At 34.6% G+C, this 26,732-nt stretch overlaps 1 protein-coding gene across 5 annotated transcripts in view; it reads right to left on the bottom strand.

The window, feature by feature from the left end:
- Positions 1–340: 340 nt before the first annotated feature.
- MAP4K3 (mitogen-activated protein kinase kinase kinase kinase 3) overlaps positions 341–26,732 on the bottom strand; it is a 131,984-nt gene continuing 105,592 nt past the window's right edge. For all 5 annotated transcript variants that reach the window (XM_054567546.1, XM_054567510.1, XM_054567518.1 and 2 more), the window contains 13 exons: positions 24,993–25,034; positions 22,766–22,850; positions 21,449–21,528; positions 17,820–17,880; positions 17,620–17,737; positions 13,659–13,717; positions 12,561–12,664; positions 8,882–9,053; positions 6,147–6,215; positions 5,974–6,066; positions 4,892–4,962; positions 2,298–2,353; positions 341–1,692 (listed from right to left, as the gene is read on the bottom strand). In XM_054567546.1, coding sequence (XP_054423521.1) covers positions 1,605–1,692; positions 2,298–2,353; positions 4,892–4,962; positions 5,974–6,066; positions 6,147–6,215; positions 8,882–9,053; positions 12,561–12,664; positions 13,659–13,717; positions 17,620–17,737; positions 17,820–17,880; positions 21,449–21,528; positions 22,766–22,850; positions 24,993–25,034 — 1,098 coding nt within the window. In that variant the 3' untranslated portion in view covers positions 341–1,604. The remainder of the gene's footprint in view (positions 1,693–2,297; positions 2,354–4,891; positions 4,963–5,973; positions 6,067–6,146; positions 6,216–8,881; positions 9,054–12,560; positions 12,665–13,658; positions 13,718–17,619; positions 17,738–17,819; positions 17,881–21,448; positions 21,529–22,765; positions 22,851–24,992; positions 25,035–26,732) is intronic.

Genomic DNA, 26,732 nt, shown 5'->3' with positions numbered 1-26,732 from the left:
CCAAAAGACTATGAACGTTTCATGGATTTTCCTAATCAGGGAGCTGAAAATTCTACAAAAAGACGTCCTTTTCTCAAATGTGGGAATAACTTCCTTATGAAATTGAGATGATAGATTAAAAAAAAGATGATAATCTGAGGGGACAGAATGAATACTTAAGGATTTAATGCAGAATATAATTAAATTTTCTTCTCAGTGTATTTTAGTTTTGATATATATAGATTAAGCCAGGTAACAAGCTACCATACAACAGCATGTTAAAAAACATGTTTATTTTACACTATGTACAATGAAGAAGATATTTAAAAACATTATCAATTAAAATAAATGAAGACCATGAATCACAATTTAGTTTGTTCTTAGTGTATATACTCACATTAAAATATAAAGACCATATACCAAAAAAGAGCCAAAAGTGTGCATTTTGCTAAAACTTGGTATATACATATTCCATTGGAAAAAAAGCAATCAAAAATGACTTTAACCAAAACTAAGTTCCTGTGATGTGTAGTAACCATTATATTGTTTATATGAGGTAGTAACTAAATTATTTTGGCCATGTGTTAATACTCTAAATTAAAAAAAAGAAAAAAAAGAAAATCATCATAAAATAAGGCCAACAAAACTAAAAATTCCACTAAAAATTTGAACCACTTCACTCTATGGAATGTTACAGTTCTTCAATGTGATGGTATGAAATGTTTAGTGTGGACTCCTTAATAATGCTAATTTGCTCTTTGTGCATATTGTAATTCAGACACAACTGCAGGGTCACACCATGGTACCGCTATTCTGTGACTTGAAATTTTTCTCAAAGGTATTATTTTTAAGCACAGACAAGCAATCTTACAGGATTCTGCTTGAATATAAAAAACCAGTTACTACAACAGGTGGTTAATCTGTTCGTTTCACATAGAAAACAATCCCAATACATTTAAAAAAGATGTTGTGGAGCCGAATGGATATTGACAGTGTCACAGCTTACTTTTGTGACTTAATACATCACATATCAATACTTTGTGCAAATATAAACCAGTGTACTTGCATTAAAATTAAAAACAAGATTATAAAATGATTACAGCCTCCATTATAATTTTAAAAGTTACAAGATTTATATTCATATTACTAAATTACATATAATAAAAATACAATAGTGTTAAATGTACTGTTTCATTGCCAGCATCCCATTTTGTAATAGCCACACCCAAAAGTATACTAAAGAATTCTTAAAATATTAACCCCATTTGCATTTTCATCAACATTTACATCTGTACAGATAAGACACTTACTTGTACATCTCATAAAAGTACATTATCTACATAAATTCTTAGTGTATGTCTTCAGCAATATGAAGTATCACAGAAAAATACTGCCTATATGTACAAAGATTACATAACAATGAATTAAGCACTTGTGTGGTTCAATATGCTAAATATATCCATACCACTTAAAACAAAAAATTTTCCCCATCTTGTCTCATGCCACAATAAATTACAAGTAACTGAAGGCAGGTGACTGCAGCTTTGTACAGCTTCAAGCATCCGGTAACGTTGCAGCGGTAGTGTTCTTTCTTTCTAGAGTTAACTGTCAAAGCACAACATTTCTCAGTAACTGTTTTCATGACCCGCCAGGATGTATAAATTGCTATGTGCTGTGGGGTTATCAGTTGGCCTACTTTCCAAAACCACGACCCTGAAAGTAATAAACAAACAGATAACAAGATAAAGTTATTCCTGAAAACTAATGTTAGCTGAAAAGTTACCACTGCTTCTTTATTGTATGCCTCTATAAACGCTGCTCATTAGATTTGTAGACAGAAATCCCTTGTAAGTCCCTAACATTAAAGAGCCAGGTTTAGCTCAGGAAGTTAATTTTGCCTTCAACCTCTCTTAGGATAACTTAGAGGAACTTACTAATTTACTAACATTTATAAAAACAATTTGTAGTTCAAAAGTCAGAAAGTTAATCAGAATAGAATCCTAAAATCCTATTTGGCACTAAAATAAGAGTTTTTGCTTGTCAGCATATGGTATTTCCTCTTTCTCAGGGTGGAAATTGTCTAGATAGTTTGTTTAATACAAAACTCTCATTGACAAGATGTATACATTCCTGTTTCTTGGAAGATCAGGCATATCCTCAAAGGTTTTAAAACCTTGACTTGAGAATTCTAATTGTGTGAAAAATATAATGTTGAATATATTACTGCAGAGATTTCAATTCTCTTGAAAAAGCCAGTTCCATACTGGATTTATAAAACACTGTTCAGTTCTATGTACTTAACACAACCCCTTTCATACCTGTCAGATCCAAGCAGTCTGAAAATTCTTGTGCTATCTGAAATCTCTTGTGTTACCTGTTCAATTAAAATATAAATTTAATTTCTGAAAAAGACAAAATTTCATATGGGCATTTAATCTATAGCACTATGGAAAAGACATAATTCCTATGACAGAAATACCCTGCATGGTTGTGAATCTGTTAAGTCAACATACTGGTGCATCAATTTGCTGGGTTAGAAAAAATGTGACTAACTTTGAATTAATCATAAAATATGAGAGTAGGAAAATCATTTACTTGTTGAATTATAAAACTCAAGAGAATAACTGAAAAGCAAAGCGCCCATTCAGTTTTATTTATCAGAAACTTTTGTCAGTTATGTTAATAGCAAGGCTGTTCACAGCAAGCCCCTTGGATCTGGCTCTTTTCACCTGGAAGGCTACAGTTAGCTGGGACATGGCACAAGGTTTGTAATTTGTTCAAAACAGTTTTGCCTTCTGCAGGATGGGACAGAAAATGTCTGCCTTGCAGTAGTATCTTGCGATTTCTTTTAAGTATTAGTGGGTATAATGCCCAGCTAAGTAAGTGCTCACCAGAAAACTCTCCCCCAGTCTCCTGAAATAACATTTCTCATGGCGTATACCCTCACTGTGACCAGTTGGGGAGTTAAGAGTAAGTGTACAGGAGAAAGAGAAACCCACTATATATTGGTTACTGGATTGAAAACATTTCAAATCATAATGCAAGAAAATGTAACTTCTCCCCAAAATTTGGGAAGCTGAAGAAACAATTTGATTCTGAAACTAAATTTATTCCAGCGGTACAACTACAATTAGCTGTTATGAAAATGCCAGTGATTCTTCACCTCCTCTGTATCCCAGCACATCTGAAGGTTATGGGGTATAACATGCTCACTTCAGCAACAGTGGCTCACCATGCTGACCTCAAGGTATTCTGGGGTCTGCCCTCTAGGGACTGTACTCAGTAGGGGCTGCCTCCGTAATTTGAAAAAGCCCTCTGGGTCATTTTTTGGGGCAAGCTCTTTTCTTCTTTTTAAAACCACTCTCTGTATCCTGCCTCTGAAGCCTTTCTTTCTCTTCCTAGTGTTCATTAGCTGTTGACTCTTCTTGCCTCCCTGCTCAATTCTCTCAGGTGGTTTTTAAATATCTTCCTGAGAAGTGACCCTCTTGTGGGAATTAATACTAGAAACGTCTTAGCAGCAACCTTTCTTGATGACTTAACATAGGCCAGGCAATATGTCAAGCACATTATATGCTTCCTTTCATTTAATCTTCTTTTAAATAAAAAAATTCAGTTACAGTTGACATTCAATATTATTTTTATATTAGTTTCAGGTGTACACCTTTCATTTACTCTTAACCAGACTATGAAGTAAGTACTATTCTGTTACCCTCAATTCACAGATGAAAAAAATATACGTACTTTAACTTAAGAAAAATTAAGTGATAATGCCAAGATCACGTAGTTACCAAATTGCTGTGTTGAGACTTAAGCCCAGGTGTCTTGACTCTGGGATCTAGGCTCACAACCATCAGGCTATACTGTTTCCTTTGTTAGGAGATACTATCTGAGAGCAATGAATGACAATTTAGGACATAAATGGGCTATTTCCTTGTTTGAGGCCTGGGGGTACAGGAAGAACTTCTGATGATTTTACTTGCCTACAACGTTCCAGAGGGCAAGTATGACATCTTGTTCATGTTTTTAACCCCAGCACACTCTGCTGTAAATGCTGAACTGAATTGAATACGTCACGTGACTTGGAGTTCAATTATTCCCGGAGTTAAATTAAGGTAGGAAGGACTCAGACTATACAGTTAAAGGTTAATAAACGGTAATAAAGTTTAAAAAAAAAAAAAAAAAAAAAAAAAGGGAGTCCTAGCTGGTGTGGCTCACTGGACTGAGCGCTGGCCTGTGATCTAAAAGATCAAGAGTTCGATTCCTGGTCAGGGCACATGCCTGGGTTGCGGGCTGGGTCTTTAGTTGGGGCCAAATGAGAGGCAACTGATGTTTCTCTCACACATTGATATTTTTCTCCCTTTCTCCTTCCTTTCCCCTTTCTCTAAAAATAAATAAATAAAATATTCAAAATAAAAAGGGGAAAGAAGCAAAGAATCTTGTACGTATCAAGCAAGTAAGGGTAACAGAAATAGGAAGCAAGATGGCTTCAATAGAAATGTAGAACCCTTTGCTATAGCAATGGTCCTGATTTCTGAAATACAAAGCAGAAAGGTGCCTCTAGACAGAGAGAGCCAGCATCGGCACTCCTGTTCCAGGTGCTGGCGGGAAAGTTGGGAGAAAGTCATATTCGGCTCGCATTTAGCAGTGCTGGGGAGTTCTTGTTCAGAACATAAGGGTGACTGATTATCTGGACGCACGTGAAATAGGCATTAAAATTGTGTGAATGGGGAAAGGGAGGTGGCTACAAAGTATGTGCTATTATCTCTAGACTAATGCTATAAATAATAATAAAGTTAGCAAATCAAGCGTTCCTTGTATTAATTAGAAATTTCCTAAAGTTAAAGGAAACTGTTTGATGTAGAATTTGATGTTTCATGACCATTTAATGGATGCAGTTTTTAAGATGACTTACCTCATTAGATCTAAAACTTCTACCTTGCATTCCATGTTTCCAGAAAGCTAGCACACTGTCTTGTAGGCAAACTAGCAGGCAAGAACAGCTCAGTTACTGTTAATAGTACAAAAGTTCAACTGATAAGCATCATTTCATCCCTCTCTCTGTCTTGCATAGCAGTATTTCAACTAACAACCAATGTCAGTCACTCCATATTTATATGGCATCTTTACTTTTAAAATAAAAAATATTTATATAGAACTTAGTCATTCATCTTCTTGGCAAAAAAATTCACTGAAAATATATGTTATAGAAATTTTTTGATAAAAGAATGTTTATCTTGTTTTTTGACCCTGGCTATGTGTTTTTAAGAGTGGATTACATTTGAACATTTTGAGCAGATGTCCCCTAAAACTGATTTCTTCTTCTCACCAGTATTTGATTGCTGGGAGAGAGACATTTTAGTTGGAGGAATAAAAACAGAACCAGGAAGAAGAGACAAATGAAATATCTGTACTTGGCCCTACTTTCTGCCAATATATCTACAAGCAAAAACTGTGTTTAGTTAAACAGTGAGTTCACTGTCGTTCATTTTCCCTAGCGCTATCTCATATATGATCATTTCACCTTATTTTTCCTGAATGTAATCACTTTAGAACACTACTTTTGTATGAAACTCTTTTTCAGAAAAAACTTTTCAAACAAAATGTAAGAGTGGTAGGAAGATACTACTCAAAACTCCCTGATCAGCAGATATAAGCCAAAAATACAATAGAGTATTCTAAGTACTAAATTTTAAGGTACTTAAATTTTAAGGGAAACTACAGGAATTGAGAGGAAATGGAAATTCCTAACTATGTTATGACAAGTATTTTTTCAAAGTACATCTGTAAAGATATTATTTAGATTGTATCAGTTATTAAACTATATTAGAGAATGTTTAAAAGTGAAGACTAATATTGATTTCATATTCATTATATCCTGTATTTTAAAAAAAGGATCTTTGGTAATATATTTTCATAATTTAAAAAAATTATCAGATAAATTATTTTAAGCAGCTCATAATGCAATCAAACAAGAAATACAAAACTTTGACTTGCCTATTGATTCAATCTGGAAATCAAAAGTGAGTTCTGATGATAATTTCCTGCTAGATTTTAATCTTCCTTGGAGATTTACTATTTTTATACAGCCTAGGGAGAGAAAAAAGTCACTCAGAAACTACGATAAGAGAAATCGTATTAAAATAAGATGTATGTAAATAAAAACTTACAGTCCAAGCATACAAGAATGGTATCTCTCTCCAGCTGGGTTACGTGAGTAACACTTGTCTGTGGAGTATCTGTAACACAAGCAAACTCAGTAAGCTTTCTGAAAAAAGTAACTGTTAGGACACAGGACATTAAAACAAAAGAATTCTAAGCATCACGAATTTGAAATGAATTTATATTTTTAGCTACACATACGTAGTGGTTGAGCCAGGCTGTTTATGTTCAAACTCTGATGCAAGAGCTAAACTATGTGAGTGCTCAGTGGAGTATTAACTACAGTCATTACTTTTGGCAGTGTAGTTATTTTTATTCCTATATAAAATTAGGAGTCTAATCTTCTATATTACTGTTATAATTAATTTCTGATTTTAAGCTCAGGAGGCCTGTGCTGAGTATATCATTATATGGCAATGCCTAGCACATACAACAAATATTCACTGAATGAATCAGCAAATAGAACAAATTACTCTGGGTAAAATTGAGTTTAGAAAAACTAAAATATTTTTAAAAACTGAAGTATTTAAAAAATAATGAAGTACTACACCAAAATGCAAAGAGGCATTATTTTTATTGTAATGATTACCAAAGTTCTTACAAATTAAAAGTGTTTCAATGATTTGATTTTCCATCAAGTGTAAAGCAGGATATCTCAAGCTTTGCATGAACATCAAAACGGAAAATGCTGAGCTATAGGCCTTTCTTTCTGATCTTGTATTTCTTGGAGAGTGTGTCTGATCTACAGTCTACCTTGTTTTTCTTCTACTTCCAATAATATTTAGAATCTTAGGACATTAAAGGACTGCCCTATTTCAACTTTCACATGTATGCAGACTCAGTAGTTCTGAAACTAACCAGGGTTGAGAGCATATGGAATAGGTCTCCTGCAAATCAGGCCAATGAGAGCTGTAGCTTATACATTTGGTGAAAATCAAGAATCTGAACATGATTATACAACCTTCCTCAGTTTAAGAAGCCAGTGTAGCATTACTAGATAGAAAACCAGGGAAATGAGGTTATCAATTGCTTATAACAATTAGTTTTCAAAAATTGGAATCACCTAGAGATCTTTAAAAATTAGTCAATAATATATTAATAATTGACCAACAATCCCTTCCTGTGAAACAGGAAAAGAGAGATTAGAAAGCAGGAGTTCGAAAGGGGAGATGGGTGTTTAGGGAGAATGCATGGTTTTGGAGGAGCAAGAGAAGTCACACAATGTCGCCACGGTCTGCCGTGCTTTCCTTCAACATCGTGTCCTGGAAGGAAAGCTCTTTCCAAACTCCTGGCTTCAGAATGTTTGAATCTAATTGTCTCCAGGCGTTTACGAATGTGTTTATGATCATTTTTCTTCAATGCCAAAAAAACCTGTCTCTTTGTGAACACTCTTTCAGGCTTCCATCAAACTCCTAAGCTAATCAATACTTTGGTATATTGGTTCCTTAACATTTTCCTAAATAGCCAAAGACTCTGACAAAGGGCTTTTGCAAGACCTTTAAAAATTGCCTTCTAAAATGGCCATTTTCTACTGCAAAACACTGTATTGGGTCATTATTAAAGGGAAAAAAAGGAAAACAAGCTTCATAACAATCACAGTGCTTGTAAAATAAAGATATAAAGACCTTTAAGGTCATGCTTTTTTTAAAGTGTAAAAGTTTAATCAGCTTTATTTACTATAAAACTCAGGTTCTGCCACAATGTACTGATTGCAAAAACACAGTTTAGGGTTTCAAACTATAAACAAATTTCTTCAAAAAGCTCATCAACTAGAAATAGTATTTCCTAAGATATTAGCTCTGAAGAAAGGATCTGCTATGCAATTGGGCAATTTACATCAATTTTTAAGGAAATTATGCTAAAGCATTATTTTCAAGAACCCTCAAATACTTTGCAAGTAGTGGCTTACTGATCATTTGTATCTTACTTACAAATCATTAAAAAAATTAATTAAAGTTACTGGGTAGCACCTGTGAATCAGTTATAAGACTATAGTAGACAATAAACTATATTTAATAAAAATTTCCTTTTATTTAAGCAAGCTTTTCTATTAGCATGAGGTTTGTGCATGTGTGGATCTCCAAGTGTAGTTCTTGTATTAACATCATCAGCATCACCTAGGAACTTAAAAAAATGAAAATTCTCAGGCGCTACTCCAGATCTATTGAATGAAAAACTCTGGGCATGGGGCCCAGAAATGTGTATATTTTTTTTCAAATTATCACTGGAAGATATGTTTATTGATTTTAGAAAGTTGGCGGGGGAAGAGGAGGAGAAAGGGAGGGAGGAAGAGAGAGAGAGAGAGAGAGAGAGAGAGAGAGAGAGAGAGAGAGAGAGAAACACTGATCAGTTGTCTCCCACATGCGCCCCAACAGGGAATTGAACCTGCAACCTGGGTATGTGCCCCGACTGGGGATTGAACCCACAACCTTTTGGTGTATAGGACAATGTTCCAATCAACTGAGCCACCTGGCCAGGGTTTGGCACTGTGTTTTAACAAGTCTCCAGTTTATTCTGATATATACTTAAGTTTAGGAACCACCTAAAAGTGTCAAACAAATGACTGTCTCAAAGCAAGTCATTTTCTTTTTTCTAGTTTAGTAAGTTACTGAAGATTGGATTTTTACGCAGTATTGAAAGAGAGATACATAGTACATTTATTTTGCCTAATGAGAGATATAAGTTTATTACTTATAAGTCCAGTGTATGTATTGGTCTTAATAATTCAATAAAAATCACAAACCTGATTCTGTAAACCATGAAGAGGTAGAGTTTGGATTGACTGTTTCAAATCGAACCACCTGGTTGAAGTCTCTCCCTCTGCTAACACCGACACAAACTAAAGGGTACTCCTGCTCGGGAACGACCAGCATTTCAAACATTCGAAGGGGACACGGTATGGGAAAATCTATGTGCTAGACAAAGAAACAAAAATATATTAAACAAGGAAAATAAAAGCCAAATAAACTCACGAGAACAGTACTAAGAATTTTTAATTTTATGAAATATGTAAAATTATCTACTATAAATATTGCTTTATCACAGAAGCTTGGGGTATGCAGAAAAATCCAAATTATAAAGTCTATAAAGATTTTAGATTTAGTACTGTACACTTTTTAAGATAAAAATTACTTAATTTTAGAATATTAGGGCTGGAAGGGGACTTAATAATCACTTATCCAAGCCCTTCTTTCAGAGTGAAAAACTGAGGCCCAGACGCCGGGCGAGCAGCTCACAGCCCCTGGCCCTGGTGGCAGCCTCCTCTCCTGGCTGCTGCTGCTTCAGTATCACTCCCCCGCCTTCTCGCCCAACTGAACAGAATGGGCCAGAAAACGGAAATGCCAGTTAGCAAGAGGCACTCCTCTTATAAGTGTGGACAGAAATAAAAGAAATTGAGCTTCCTGTCTCAAGTGATTATATTCAATAAACTTAGTTATAATGTAGCCTTTAATTTTACATAACTTTAAAATTATTTTTATGTTGCTATAAAAGAGACTAAGTTAGTTCATATTTTTAAAGTTCAGAAAACAGTAACTCCATTAGTAACCAGGGGGTAAGGCCATGAAGTACACTACATACCCACCAGAATCACTAAACTTAAATAGAACCGCAGTAACAGGCATTACTCCGAGGAGCAAACGAATGCTCAGGCGGTGGGAGTACCAATTGGAACTGACCGCACTGACCGACTATAGTATTTATTGCTGTGCTGTGCCCCTTAAGCCCCTGCGCTAACACTCCCAGTTACGTGTCCTAGAGAAGAACATGAGCGCACACATGCATAGGAAACGTAAAATCCCACAGCAGTGCTGCTAAGAATAACAGAAAGCTGAAAGTGACCCAGATGTCTATCGACAGCAGAACGGCAGAACGGATAAAATGATGGTGTACTCACACAATGAAGAATTACAGAGCAATGAGAATAGACAAATTATAGCCTTATCCAACAACGGTACATATTTAATACTGCAGAAAAGTCACACACAAACAACTATATATTTTATGATTCCACTTATATACTGTTAAAAAAATCAGGTAAAATGAATTCTAATATTTAGGGGTACATGCTTATATAGTTAAAAGGGAATATAAGGGAGCAAACCCACAGAGGTGCCACAGGGAGTTTCTAAGGTAATAGCAATGTTCTTAACAATAAAAAAGATTTTTGAAACATATTGGTCTTACACATATTTTATTAAGTCCACTCAATATATTTTATATTTCTGTTGCTCTTAAAAGTGGGTCGTCTTTTCATTATATTTCTAAAAGGGCTACTGCTAGTATTTAACAAAGCAACTGAATTTGACTTATTTTTTAACCTAGCAACTCATAAATGCTAAAGAAAAAATTCTAGAGAAAATAAACAGGTGAAAAGGGGCCACCACAACCACTAGTCTTGAAGTGTTGGAAGGTACGACGCGGTCCTTGTGGCTGGAACACAAAGCTCTCCGTGCGCCCCGCCATCCCCGTGGCCCCCGCCCCGGCCCCGCCCCCAGGACTGCACGAGTGCCTCTGCCCTGCAGGCGCAGGCACTTGGGCCACGCTCGCCAGACCCCATCTCCAGGGGCCTTCCCATCACCTGGGGATATGTTTTGGGTAAAATCTGTCATATTTTTAATAAGGTAAATAAAACATTTTAAATAATTTTCTTTGAAATGTGGTAAGAACAGTAAAGCAGAAAGAAAACAATGCTTCTATTTCATTTTCTTGGTCATCAAATAAGAAAAAAATAGATTTTGAACACTTCTACTTCAGCTTCCAGTCGTAACTAAGCAACGTGCGTATGTCCTCGACAGAAGAGGATCCCTAGGTAACGGTTTTACATCCAGCTCCTGTTGGTGATGATCCTTGAGGGCAGTGACCACACCTTACTCATTTCTGTCTCTAGTAAACAGCACTGTGCCTCATTTGTAGTAAGTACAATGTATGTTGGGAATGTCGTTAATTTATAACTTTTTTATTTATGATGAAACTGTTGTCTAGTGAAGCAAAACTGTAAGGAATGTTATTAAGAGGAAGGAAGAATACTAGAAAGCATAAGAATGGTTTTGAATACATCTGGTAAGAGCTGTAGTATAGAAACGTCATTAACACTTATCAAAATAATGTCAAATACAGACAAAAACAGAGTCTTGAGGCAGAGAGACAGAGAAAGGAGAGTTGGGTTAAGATTAAAGGGGGTAGGTAAGGGCCTATAGCTCAGGGAATTTAAGCGAAGTGCAAAGAATGAGAAATCTTGAGGGAAACTTGCAAGCAGAGTTGTGCTGTAGTCTAATATCTCAGAATAGTAAGGATGGAACTGGAGAGTATTATGCTAAATGAAATAAGCCGGTCAGAGACAGACAAATACCATGTGATCTCACTTAAAAGTGGAACCTAGTTAACAAAATAAATTGACGACCAAAACAGAAAGAGAGGCATGGATACATGGAACAGCTGTCAGAGGAGAGGGGAGCAGGGTCTGGATGAAAGAGGGGAAGGGATGAGCCAAAGAACATACATATATAACCCACACAGACAACAGTGTGGTGCTGGCCAGAGGGCAGGGGAGGGCAGGGGCTGAGTGGAGGTGGGCAAAGGAGGGGAAATGGGGACATTTGAAATAGTGTCAATAATAAAAAAAGAAATAAAAGACTTTGAAGAAAAGGAAGCTGAAAAATTACCCATCCATGTTTTCTCTATTCCAGGTGGATGACACCAGGAAGGATGGCCCTAACTAGTGAGGTCTAAGTGAAATGCTTAATAACCCTACTTCATCTAGATAACACAGCAAAGAAAACAGCTTTCCTGAGCTTGTGCTTCATAGTTTTTCCTCAAAATTTAAGTTACAGCTGAGTAATAATTAAATATGTTAAAGAATATTCATTAATGAAAGATTCTACAGAAGCTCGGGCTTCCATTCAAGGAAAAGCCTGGGCAAATTACTATGTAGGCATACACCAAAATAAATAATTTCCCCCTCATTATGGTTATCCCTAGTCTTCACAGGCCAAACGCCAGCCTGCAGGTTGTTTCTCTGCTGTGATGGAGCAAGTCAAGCAGAGAATGTGTTCAAGCATTTCCCTGCTCTTTTAGCAGCCATTCCTAACACCAGACCACCCCCCCCGCTGCCCCCCCCCTCTCACACTCTCCCCCCCGCCCCCCGCGTTTCTTCCCTCTCCCTCCCTCTCTCTCTCTCTCACTCTTTCTAGCTCCTAATGCCATATCCGTGAACTATTTCTCTAGTCTCTTTCAAAACTTTTTTCGGACCAAGTGAGTTCCTTACAGTTGGGCAGATTTTCACTACCCCCACATAATCCAAAATCATTCATAATTAACTTGAGATTTAACTGAAAAAAAAAAAATTGTTTTTGAAAGAACAGGAAGATGGGCTTAATTCAGCTTTTATACTACAAATGACTTAGGCTGACTTTCATGCTTACCTTAATTAACATGAATTTCTGCATTGGTTCAACCCATTCTAGTAGAACAATGCTGGTCTGAAGTGCCCCACATAGGTATTTATGGCCTGTGTAAGGATTCCTCACTGTCAAGGCAAAAAAGTACAGTAAGTTCTCTTATAATACAAAGTCCTTACCATAATAGTTGCATGCTCCAAAAACAAACAAACAAACAAACGCACGCACGCTGCCAACTCAATTTCTTAATTAGACTGAAGGGTGCAAAAGAAATACTGTTTCAGGTAACAGCATGAAACTTGCTCATCACTTGCAAGATTTTTGTTTGCCTCAACGAATGAAATTACTGGTTGTCATGGAGCCTGGGGGCAGGAAGAAGGATTTACCTCTGGGGCAGCAAGATCCTGAAGGAAGGGTCAGAGTAGATTTGGGGGAAGTTGCCAAATTGATGGGCTATAGCACATTTAGGGACGAGTGATTCAGGGTGTCTCTGGAAGTAATGTTCAGAGGCAGTGACGCATTCTTTGGTTGTGACAACATGATGACATGTATCACATCTCAAAATACAGAGTTATAAATAATAAAATTGAATTGCCTCAGAGTTTTTTAAGGGAAGAAAACTATTTTTTCGCTTCTGCTATATGCAAATAAAACAGCTATTTGTTATGGGGTAACCAAGGAATTTAGGCTAGAGGTATGTGAACAGGGAATCTGAGCTTCACAACATAAGGTCTCACATTTTAAAGGCATTAGTATATAAGCTGATTGACTATATGTAATCTCATAAGCCATTAGTAAGCCCAACGGTTAATGGTTAATAGGTCCCTTGAAAAACAGCGTGTAATAAAGTGCAGTAATAAACAGTCATCCTACTTTCCCCATTTATCCAGTCAATAAATTGTTTGCAAAACAACTGTTATGTGAAAGGTACTTTATTACGATTAGTTTACATGTAGATAGAATGGTCAAGACATTCATTACTTGGGGGTGGGGGGGTGCTGTTGCTGGCAGAATGCCCTGGAGTAGTACTGTTTTACACTAGATTTAAAAATAAGCCTCGTAGTGTTTTCTTATCTGCTTTGCAAAGCAGGAGAGCCACATGTTACTGGACGGTTTACTTACCAACACAACACTTCTGACACCACTTGGTTTCAGGGATTTTTGCTGATACAGCAAATTTCCTAAATGTAAATGAAGATAAATATAAAATACATGTAGGTAAAGGAAGTATATGATAATGGAACCATTACAGGTCAGTGGGAAAATGATGAGTGGTTAAAAATCAGTTATGACATAAGAGGTCATTTATTAAAAATAAGAGTAAACTGGATCCATTTCTCAACCCCCCTCTCCAATCAACTCCAAATAGATTCAGGATTTAAATATAAAAGACAAAACTATCGAACATTTAGATTGTAGAAGATGATAACCTTGGGATTTCTTTAAAAATGCAAAAGGACAAATCATAGAGAAAAATATTGATAAACTTTAATTGGCATTTTTTTCCACAGCTGTACGTCAAGCTCCAGGTAGCATTCAATGTGGTGAATGAATTTGTTGAATAATAACTTTGGTTTCCAAAAAAGTACCATTGGGAAAGTGAAAAGATAAGCCACAAACTGGGAAAAGACATTTTTAGAACATATAATAAATTTTATGCTACATAAAAATTTGTCTTACCACTAAAGCAATTTATGAGAATTTTTATTCAGACATTTTTATTTCTCTCCTCGGAAAAAGTGGCATGAGATTTTCTGCAAAAGTGCTTTAGGAGGTTTGCAAACATTCAAATTTAACATGTAAAAATCCATTTAAAATGATAATTTTAAACTATAATTTAAAAAATCATGTAGTCCAATGTCTTTTATAATAAAAGTTAATATAACAAGACTGCTAGTGTACCAAGTTGTGCAATCTCAAATTATGTTCCTCCATGTCTGTACACGTATTTTAAACTTCTTCTAAATGTGTAAATGTGTCGTAGATTAGATGTCAGTGCTCTGCATTATTTTTTAAATTAAAGTTGTATTTTTCTGGTAACAGAGCTGTAGAGCATGCATTTGATACTCAATATCATTCCAAATAAGATCAGATTAATCATTCTGATGGATGTTCTTTTCACCTCAAGTGGCACCCGAATGATAATCATGCATGTGTAACACCTGAGCTATCATAATTTTAACATTAGTGTGTTTTACATGCCGATGTCTACAAAAATCTATAGTAATTATTGCTGATATTTACTGAGTCCTTGCTGGAAGGCCTGGGTCTCACATATTCTGTATCATCTGTCTCTGTGACAATACCTTGAGGTACGTCACGGCATAGAAATCTGAGGTTCAGATTTAGTCTTTTCCTCAAGGTTATAAAGTTAGCAATCTAGGGAAAAAGAACTCTAGTGTCGTCTGTCTGCAGTGTTTACAGAGATTCAACTTTGGAAAAAAACTACTTCTTTTTATGATTCTTGATCCGTTTAACTGAAAGGTATTCTGAGTTTACAAAGTAAGCTGTTAAAAACTGTTACCACTTCTAAGTACTTGTCTGTAGAATTTTTTTAATACTGTGGTACCTAAACAAGGATACTGAAACTAGTCAGATGCTGAGGCACTGAATGACTACAGTGGCAATCTAAATCATCCAGATTTCCAATTTCTAGTTAAAGCACTGACTGTTCCCCTTAAGTGTATCTTCCCAATATAAAGTCATTCATCACTTATTCTAATTTATGACTGATAAATTATAAACATGCCCCTTTCATTTACATTGGAGTTTCATACAGCTTAAAGCAAAACAAAAATTCCCCACACCCTTAAGCAAACTGCTTGAACCGAAGTCCTTTTGAGTTTTTAAAAATCTGAACCAAGCTCCTGATAGAACTCCACTGGCCACAACTTTAATGTTCCTGGTCCACACATGTGAACTTGTTCCCTGGCTCCCAAGGTTAACTAAGGGGTTAATTTACTGAATCATTCAAAACCCAGAAGGAGTAAATAACTACCAGTTTCTGAAGGATCATAAAGAAGAATACTACGTGGACAAGGAAGAAACACCAACTATTAAGTACAGTTTTCAGTCAACAATAATGAAAATATTCAAAATTGAGTTGTGGGCAGCCTACAGAAGTGTTATAAAAATTTATCATTTTCTATAGTGACCTATAAACTTTAATTTTAGTCATAATTTTACAAAAAGACAATAAAAAATATTTTACCAGCACCTGATTAACTGGAATCCTAAGTTAACTAGCATTCTCAATGTATCTCATGTAGGATATTTTATGGTACAATACAAACACAGATCAATTTACCAAGCCTATTATGATGGCCACAGGTCTATTCATTGAGAGCTGACTAGGCACTAGAAACCATGGTAGGTACTTCACATACATAATTTATCATTTTCAAAACAACTCTGCAAGATGGGTATGCTGGTTCCATTTTACAAATGAGTAAGTTGGAGAAGTTGTGTAATTTATCCAAGGCCCAAGACCTAGAAAGTGAATGATGCAGGATTTAAATTCAAGTCTAACTGGACTTCAAGGCCTTTGCTTTATTAAAAAGCATATATAATATGGTACAATAAGTACCTATACTTATTATGGGAACCACGAGGCATCACAAGATGCTCAAAGAAAGTTTAATTTGTGTTCACTATACGGTAGAAAAAATGGTACTAATACATATATGAAATATTATCATGCAAAAAAGGTTTTCAGACTTCCTGCCAATAAACAAAAGAATTAAGAGTAAATTTTACAGTGATTGATTTCTACATAACAAAACTAAGAAAGTGAGAAGAACACCTTGGTGAGTGTTGCTAATACTAGAAACTGACTATAACAAAATAACCTGAAATAACGGCTTAGAGGTAAAATACTCTTTAGGTAAAATCTTACTGTGTGGCAATTCCTTAAAGGAAGAGCTAATTATCTTACTCAATTTTGTCTCAGCTATATAACAGAACACTTTGAAGAACTGAACACAAGGTCTATAGCCTAACCAAATGGTATCATAAAGTGAATGCATTAAAGTATATGTACCTTACATTCCTTGGGGGCTCTTAACTTGGACCTTTTATTCAATTATATATATGAATAAATCTAAATCATCTATATATATAGATGATATATATATCTATATCATCTGTTTTATATATATAGAGATATATATAACAGAAGTGGCAGCTGGGAGAAAAAGTGGGGCAGATAAACTATATAAAAAAGAGACTCCCAGACCCCATTCTTGGAGCTCATTTTGGGACAATACCCCTAACTCCAACTACAGATATTATAGTACATGTATAAAAGCTCATAATCACCAACTCTGCATCATCTTAAAAAGATCCAATTAAACTCAATGTAATCCACTTTAAGAATATATAAAAGCATGCAGTATATTTTAAAATAATTTTCACCCAAAATGTTAATTTTTAAAAGTTTTTGTGTACAAAAAGCAAAATCTCAGTTATCCTGTAAACTCAGCAATTAAGAACAACAGATTTTCATGGCACTTGAAAGCTAAGGTCCTATATTAGTTGCTTTACAACTATTATTTAAATGAAAGAATGGTTATATTATAAAGCTTTTGTAAAATTCAACTTATACCAGCCTCAAAAGACTTCTTAGTCAATAAATGAGATCCAATATGATAATAACTAAATGAAACTGTAATTAAAAATCCTTAAAAGTTGAAAAGTGAAACCCTCAATTTCCAAGTAATTATCTAATGTAAAAACCTTTATTTAATAAATCATTTTAATTTCTAAGTTTAGAAACTGTACCTTCAGAAAAATTCATTTTATTCAAACTAACAGATATGTAACATAAAATTACTTGCAAATTACATAAAAAAATTAGTTTTAACCCTATACAAAAATAGTTAAAAATTCAAAAAGAAAACATTTGGTGCAATTCAATAATGTAAAACGATTTTAGAATGTGATAAACACATGTAAAAATATATTTACTTCTTATAATCTTTTCATGACACATAATTTCTACTGACCCAAACTGAGTGCTTTGTCAACTTCTGCAGTATAACTATTTATTAGAATGCCTTAACATACTATGTAAATGTATAGTTACCTTGGCAGTATTCTGTCAGGGAGTTTGTGTGCTGGAATAGCAACAGGTAACTTCTGCATTTGTCTTGCATAATCAAAAAGCCCTGGTAAGTTATGGGAATAAAGCTGAGAAGCTTTACCTGTAGAGAAAATAAACATAACATAAAAGCTAATAATATAAATAGGAACAAGTGTAAGGTATTTAAATACTAAAAGACTTACCAGATATTGATAGCAAGCAATTGTTCATTACATACAACCACGTACACCTTCTGGGAAATAGCTGATTAAAAAAAAAAAAAAGCATGAAGTTTACAAAGGGTAATAGGTAACAGCAATGTAATTAATATGTACATATTCACCTAAGCTCTCACATCAATAGGACAGTTTTTTTAAAGGAAACTTATTTTGAGTAAAAATTCATTTTATAAGACATTTAAAACAAGATGACATACACATTTATACAAGAGGGAAAAAAATAAATTAGCAATGCAAGTCTTAACAAGAAATGATTAGCCAGTCTTGTTTATGATAGGGACTATATAATCCCAAACTACATAGGAAAAGGACATTTTCAAACAGTGCCTATTCCTTTATTTTGGTTCTGAGGTTAGATAGTTAAGACTCTCTTGTGTACTTCTCCCCAAAATGTTCCTATCTATACATATGAACACACATGGCTTTTGGAGCAGAAGAAATTAAAAAAGGATCATGGCGCATTGGATCATAGGATACGGAAACACCAGGTATAGAGAAAATAATGACTGAGAGAATATGATGAAAACTTATAAATCATAAAATATATGTATATGGAATTTATTACTGCAATCTAGTCTATAAAAACTAAGAAACATCTCTAGAAGCTTGAAAGTGATTAGTATTTAGGGCAAAAAAAAAGGGGGGGAAAGGGAATTTCACGGAACATAGTCCATGCACTTTGAAGGAAAAAAATCCTGCTCTTTTCAGATATTTCATCATGAGTATCAGTGGGCCTCAAAAAGGTCCTTGCAACCAGCGTCGTAAACATCACCTTTCTATCTGCTAGAAATGGAAATTCTTGGACCTCACTCCAGACTTACTGAATAGAAGTTCTGAAGGTGAGCCCAGCACTGTGTTTTAATCAGCCCTTCAGGTCATTCTGATGCACAGTGAAGTTTGAGAATCACTGATGAATGTTAGAAAAGCATTCTGACCTAACAAGCTGGCTGCTGGGTCTACTCTAGCATTTCCTACTAGGTTACTCCAAAATAGATTGGGATGAGGGTAGGGAATGGAGAGAATCAAGAAATATATGATGAAACACATTAAAGTCTCTAAGGACATTACTATATTAAAGCACAAAGTCACAATGATGGCCCAACAATTAAAAGAGAAAAGGTAGTAATAAAAAGGGAGAAACAAATTAAAAGCATTTCCTCTAGTATCAAATCTGTCGTTTATATGAGATTATATATTTGTAGTATAAGTGATTTAGTTTATTTAATACAAGTACTAGGAAAAGACACAAATTCCTTCCATATTAGCAACACAAGGACAATAAAAGTATTTATGCAAAGTGTTATTCAATGTTGGATTTCACTTTGGATTCTCATTTTTAGTCACATTTACTAAAGCTCTAAAGTTTTTTAGCTTTGTAATGTCCACTTCCTTTAGCAAGTTAGGCTCTAGGTGAAATAATCAGTTTAATAAAAGTATATAATAAATAAGAATAGGTTCTATAGTTTGCCCAGATTCAGAGATCTTCTTTCTCAAGGACTCTGTGACCTTGGATAATTTACTTAACCTGTGTCTCAGTGTTCTGGTTTGTAAAACAAGATACTCCTTGTTAGCGGCAACAAGAAACTCCTCGTAAAAGCACTTAGAATACTGTCTGGTGTACAACGAGCACAAAATAAATGTTAGCTATAACAGCATATGAAAAATTTAAAACGAAGACCCTGTTTTGTGTCATTTTCTCACCTTTCAGCTTCTTCGCCTATCTAGCAGACTCATGCCACCCAGTTTCTTTCCCCTGAAGTACAGAGAAAACCAACCTAATAATTAATTTCACAGTAATATGAAAAAATTCAGGGCTCACATACACTCATTCTCTACAGGCTTCCTCTGGGAGGAAAAATCGCCCATGTTGAAGGGAATGTTTAGCTAAGAAAATATTAATAGTGTAATTTCAAATGTTGAAGCACCTAAGAGGACTTCCTGCAGACTGGGGCTGAGCGGAGTTGATGACATGTAACAGTCCCTTAAACTAGGTTAATGAATGCTTATCCACCTATGCATGAAGTTGGTCTTGTTCTTTATAATTAATGCTGTTACCAAGAGTATAATTTTTAGACATATTCTTATATCCAAGAAAAATATGACCTTTGAATTTATTATTTACTAATTATTATAAATAACAAGATCCTTTTCTTTTCCCCTACTTCTTAAGTATTTTTCAGCCACTTTACTGTATACTCCTCCAATAAAAAGATTTAGAGTATATCATACAGTTTAGGACCGAGTTAGAAAACCTGACAAAAAAACGTTGTGATGGGAAAAGATGGAAATGTTTGGTTATAAAGAAATTATCATTACTTACGGATTTTCCTCTCCATTTTATTTGTAATCAATTTCTATTGATAATGGAGAACTGCTCCACCATCCCACAGGCCCCCAAAACAACGTGACTGCATTGTGAATCCCTTTGCACCATCCTCTCCTGTCTACCACACCCAGCCTAAGGCACTGTCACTCGCCCAGCCACTCACGTTGGAAACCTGAGGCTTCCAACTCTCTTACCAGGTATCTCCCTGTTGAGCTGGTCATTCGATTTGGCCAAGTCTAGCTTTCATCTTTCTCTAGACCCAGTGTTTCTCTATAGGAGCAGTACAAGCGGGAGTGTCAGTGTGGTCGAACAGTTAAGGACACAGGCTCTGGAGCCTGCTTGCTCAGGTTCATACCCCAGGTCCGCCACTTAATAGCTGTGGGATCTTTGAAAAGTTACTAGTCTGTTCTGTGCTTCAGATTTCTCATTTGAAATGAGAATAAGATTGCTATCTACCTGAGAGTTGTTGTGACGATTAGGTTAATATATGTAAAGCATTTAAAACTGCACTTGGTACATGCAAACTTTATATAGGTATTAGCTATTAATATCATCATCATTACCATTTTTGCAGATTGTTTAGTGTTCCTGACCTCTCAGTACTAAACGCCGAAAGCTTCAGCCAATCACTGTGACAATTAAAAATGCTCCCGCACAATTCCACACCCGTTTCCCTCTCTGTCCTCTCCACTTCTGTCTTCACAACACTTCTTTATCCTTTAACCGTAATCTCTCATGACACTGGAAACAGGTATTTCTAAAACACAGATCTAATCATCAGCATAATACAGAAAGCTCTGGGATTTGGCACCTGCCTACCCACCAGCTCCATTTATTGATACTATTCTACGCTCACTCTGTACTCTAGTCAAATCATCCACTCACACAAGCCTTCCTATTTATCCTCTCTTTGTCTCTTATGATCTTCTCCTCACAGTCATTTACGGCCCATTTCTAATGTCTCTCCTTCCCATCTCCCCCCAGGAGGTGCCAGTGACTTCTGCCTCTGGCTTATACCCTGTATTACATCTAACTCTGAGTGGTGGAGTTATTGGTTTATGTGTCTCTTTCCTCTATTAGATCATGAGCTCCTTAAGGGTAAGGACTATTACTGTGAATGTGTCTTCAGTATCTAGTAAGTAGAACATGCTCTATGAAGGCTCTGAATAAAACAGGCAGAAAATCACAGAATTAAAGATAGTCTAGTGTCTATCTATTGTACAAAAACTTAAAAAGTTAAAATCAAGGAAAATACAGAATAACACACCTGTTCCATTGATGTTTCATGAAGTTCATTAAGATTCAGGGTATAAATCCCTTCTTCTGCACCAAATATCAAGTACTGATCTGAAATAACAAAAATAATTCAATGACTTCGATATATACAGAACTTTAAAAAATAATTAATATAATCTAAAATTAATATGTATTAACATAGTTACCATGATTTATAAGCATTACCTACTTTTAATTTTAATGCAAATAAATGGTTAAACACTCTAACGTAATAAACTGAGTTAGATGAAAATATTCCCCTCAGAACAGTGAAAAACATTTTTGTGTAAGAAATGTCTCGGAGAGTGGCATGCTAAGGCTTCTCATCAGAGGCTGCTCAGGATTGGAAGAGACTGCAGCTCCTTTTCTAAAATTCCTCTTAAGAGAGGATCATGTGCAACGGACATACGCAGTGTAAATCAAGAACAGCTGATACAGTTTCAAAAATTTTGCACATGGTCCATTATTACAAGCACTAACATAAAAAAAGAAATTAAAAATGAAGAAGACCTGATTAATGCCTATTTAAAAAATTAACTAAACCTTGGATACATGTTACATACTCAGTATCTTGTAGAAGATACTAGAAGTTTGGCCATGGTCCTATTTGATCTGTTTTTACAATATAAAACAACAGCTCAAGTACAGCATAAAGTAAACTGGAGTATGCTGAGAACTTAGAATGCCACAGGTATCCTGCACTGCCCAGTGTTTAGGGTTAGTACTGGCAGATTAAAGGCAGAGGCTGTGGTCAGACAACTGAACTGGCTTCAAACTGCGGCTCTACCACTTAATGGCTGTGATCCTCTCAGTACCATTCTTCCTACTTGTCAAATGAAAGTACCTATACTTGGATTTTTTAAGTTTAGAAAAAAATAAGTGTGTGTTTTTCCATGTATATCTTATCTAAATGGTCACTAAGGTCAGATATTACAGCTGTTGGTGCCTAAGGACAACTATTCTTTTATGACCCCTTGTAAGGTGAGAGATCCTCTAAAGTAGTCACCAGATCCTGAAGCCTCAATAGATACTGAATGAATGTGCTGCAGAAATGAAGAAACTTTTGTGGAGGAAATTAGGGTGGCAGAGAGTATATGATTTCCCTATATTGATATGGTGACCACACAGTAAAATTTTAATGTCATGTCACCTCAAACATTGTTATTAACGTAGAGAAACATTTATCTTAAAATTTTAAATTATAAAAAAATTTTTTTCAGGAAGATTCAGAATATGAATAAAATCAAATCCTTTCATGGCCTCAGTTTTCAAAACACTTAGAAAGAAAGATAAAAACATACAGTACTACCTCTGGTATCTGGGTTTATCCATGATGTTGCACAGTGAATTTTCAAGGGACACCCATTAAAAACCTTTGAGAAACATGCACCCATCTGGAAAAAAGAAAAAAAAAAACCACATTAATGGACCAAGTTACAGTCATTTGCCTTACAGTGGTACCACAAAGGTTCCAGCAACAACACCGACTGCCAACTGATAAAAGTTATTTTTTCTATTTTCTCAAATGAACAAGACAGTAATAGCAACCAATTCTGCACAATATTTTTCTTTTTTCTTTTTTTTACAAAAGTATTTACATGTCCCACATCAAGAGCAATATAATATTCCCCGGTAAGAAGGAAATCCTAATCATCTCTACAAAGATGAAAAATTTCCTTATTTGGTTCTGTGAGATTAAAATCAATGAATTTAAAAGTAAATAGTAAAAGAGGTATGATTGATTTAAAATTCATATACATACTTCAATCTCACACAATACAAACTCACCTTTATTTAAAAAATGGTGCAAGCTGATTATTTTCCTTGGAAGGATTTGATAAAAAAAAAACATTTACAAATCTTTCAAATAATACCTTATAATGAAGTACAGTATCACTCATTTGAACTTTTTTGATCTTCAAAGAGTAAAATGTTAATTTTTTTAATTATTGTTCAGGTCAGAATAAATATATATATATATAATAAAGCTTACTCATTTATTCATTTTTACTATCAAGAACTTGGGGGGGGAAAGAATATGCAAATATTTGATCAGAAGATGTGCATCATTTTACAGCAGGAATGTTTTCTTCACAAAAGTGGAGATAATATGGGGGGCAAAAATAGGTTTACAGTAGTTCATATGGAAAATAATACAATAATAAATAATACAAGAATAAACTGTGTCTCGCCAACTCACAACTGAAAACCTACTTTTGCTCCAACCTGCACTCTGAGAACTCCAACACCTCACTAGTTGACTATATAATGAACTAAAAATAGTAACATAAAATAAATAAATCTTAAGGTTTCCTTTTTGCTCACAGAAACCCACTAACCAGTATTTTAAAGATTTTAGTACCAAAAGAAGAACAACAACCTGGCAACACCATCAGGTGGTAGGAGACTGATAAAAATGTTTTTATAATGAGGGCAGAATCTGTATCACTTTACTAATCCTAACAATTAAGTTATCCCTTAAGATAGCTACCAAAAGGCGTATGTTAAGGTACTGCTAAAACCCCTCAAAAAACCAAGGACAAAATGAGGTACAAACTTGTCTCAGCCTTAAGCCAATCTGTATAGCTGGCTTTATCTGGTGTTCCATGGTTATCAGCTCTTCTCTGTAAACTTCGTACCTGACTAACACTTTTATCTTGTAGGCAAATAAGAAATTTCATCCTTATTTGGTGTGTATGTATATTTTATGCATATCTATCTATGTATATTTATATATATCTATATACATTTGCTAGACTTCGCAGCTATTTAAATGCAAAACTTCTATGTTGTAAGACAGAGTACAGTTATTTAGGTCTTTATGCTAATTAAAACGTAGAATTAAAAAATAAAAAGGCTAAAAAGTATAGTCAGAAGGTTAAAAACTAGAAAACTATGAACATCTTCTAAACTAGTATTATGAAGCTTTTGGATTATAGATTTGTAGCAGTGAAATTGTAGTTCTATCTGTACTAACCTACAACTACATTGAGTTAATACCATTTTAATCCTAGGACAGAGAGCATAGGCTAATAAAAAAAAGGGGGACCTCACAACAGAATACACCATGGTCATCTAAGTTCTTTCTAGTTGTAGGTCTCATTAGAGTTGGGTGAAGTTTTGTGACATTGGTGACTAAGGTCGTGGGGTCTCAGTTTTACTCAAGGGGCAAAACAAAGAGTTTGAGCCACATGCCCTTTCAATGTTCCTTCTAGTTCTAAAATTTTATGTTTTTGAACACTGAAAACATGTTAGCCTTTTTCACATTTTTTCCAATAATATCTGCAAGGAAGATATTAATACATTTTGGAATAAAGGAGCTTTAAAATATATAGTTTTATCATAATTTTACTTTGAAGAACTACTTTTTGTATATAATCAATTAATATTTAATTTACCAATCTTATAGATTTTTTTTCAATAATCATGGAGGTTCATTCACATAGGCAAACAATCTAACCAAAGGCACACATATAAGCAATTATCTGCCACTGTATTCAGTTGGAAAACTTAACCTACTTGATATTTATACTTACATGCACTTTAGGTGTTGGGGGTAGACCATTACTAATAGGCTTCTAGAAAAAGAACAAATGCATGATTACACCTCTTTTATTGCTGTTTGGTGTAACAATATCTTATTTTAAACACACATATTAGAATACGCATAAAGTACATGAATACATTCTTTTTGTAAAACAAAATACTGCAGATAAGGCTTAAGTTCCTTATAAACCTTCCACAGTCCACTTATTCCTAGTACTTGTACCTCAAAAAACCAGCTTAATGTATATCTTTCCAAAGTTTTCTAATACAGATAATGTGAGCATATAAAATTGCCTATCTGTACAGATTTTTGGATATAATTTATACAAATGTCCCCACAGATAATACTGTTTTTGTGTGTGTTTATGAAAATAATGATCTTGCACATGCACTATTGTGCAACTTGATCTTTGCCTCAATACTGTGTCTTAGCATTTCACATCAGTACAGATAGATGTGATTCATTTGTTTTAATTGCAGCACAGTAAAACTATAATTTAGCTATTTCCTAATTGCAACTGAACATTAAGGTTACTTTCAATGACTTATTGTAACTATAATGTGGAAACGATCACCCTTGCATATACCTTACAATGCAATATGTGAACAGTTTTTTAGGGTATACCGTTATAAGTAAAACTACTGGAACATGGAATCTGTAGTGTTTACATTTTAGTGGATACTGACTACCAAAGTGTCTTTCAGAGTGTGGATATCACATCACACTCAGTAATGTATAAGAGTCCTGGTTGCTTCTAGTCTCACAGACACTTAAATGTTATCACGGATCAGTAAAAAATGTTTTCTAATATGTTTCTCATTAATTTGCATGCTTCTGGCTACAAGAAAGGTTGAGAATCTTTCTAAAAAAAATTTACTGGTTCTCTGTACTCCCTCTTCTGTAAATTGTTTTCTCATTTTTTCTTTTTACTAAGTTATTTTTTTAAATCTATTTGCTGGAGTTTATATAATCTAGATTTAAATATTTTATATAATACATATATTACAGATGTGCTCTCCTTGTCTATAGATTATCTTAACCTTGTTTACAATGTGTTTTCTCAATCAAAGTTTTAAATTTAATTACTCAAATATATGAATCATTGGTCAGTGTATACCAATAATTGTAAGAACAGCAAAAACAGCACATATGCTCACAATACTCTCAAGGATCACCAGACATTTTTCCAAGGAGCTACATTCCTGGAGTATATGACTTGTCCCCCCAAAAAGGAACCTCTTTGGGAGAGTATACTTTAATATACATTTTATGTAAGTCTAGATATCTTTTGAGGTTAATCTTAATAACAGCTTTCTAAGTAATAATGTTACAATTTTCCTCCATTTAATATAAATCAGAATTTTTAAAATGATATAACAAAAATCAACTAAAAAGATACTGTTAATCGATTTCATATTTATGACACAAATATTGTGTAGTACCATTTGTGAGTAAACTATAAGATATTCTGAAATTGATTATATAAAATTTTACTTTGTAGATATGTTTATCAGAATGTACAGCCTATTTTTGCCACCAATTTCTGTTAATTTTTTCCCATTTGGCAAATACTTTATGCACTTATTTTTATATTTATGTTTTATAATTATCTTCTACCATTCATTTTTGCGAAACATCATTTTTAATTAAGGAGTTCTGAATGTTACAACTGTTAGATTTAAGTACCAACAGAATTGGCTGTAAATAATTTCAAGAGGCTGCACAAACA

The sequence above is a fragment of the Pteronotus mesoamericanus genome, unplaced genomic scaffold (assembly GCF_021234165.1).
Source record: "Pteronotus mesoamericanus isolate MK-2021 breed Mesoamerican mustached bat unplaced genomic scaffold, CSHL_Meso_final contig_101, whole genome shotgun sequence".
In the NCBI taxonomy this organism is placed as follows: domain Eukaryota; kingdom Metazoa; phylum Chordata; class Mammalia; order Chiroptera; family Mormoopidae; genus Pteronotus; species Pteronotus mesoamericanus.
Note: the sequence above shows the minus strand (reverse complement) of the source record. Positions and strands in the feature narration are given on the sequence as shown.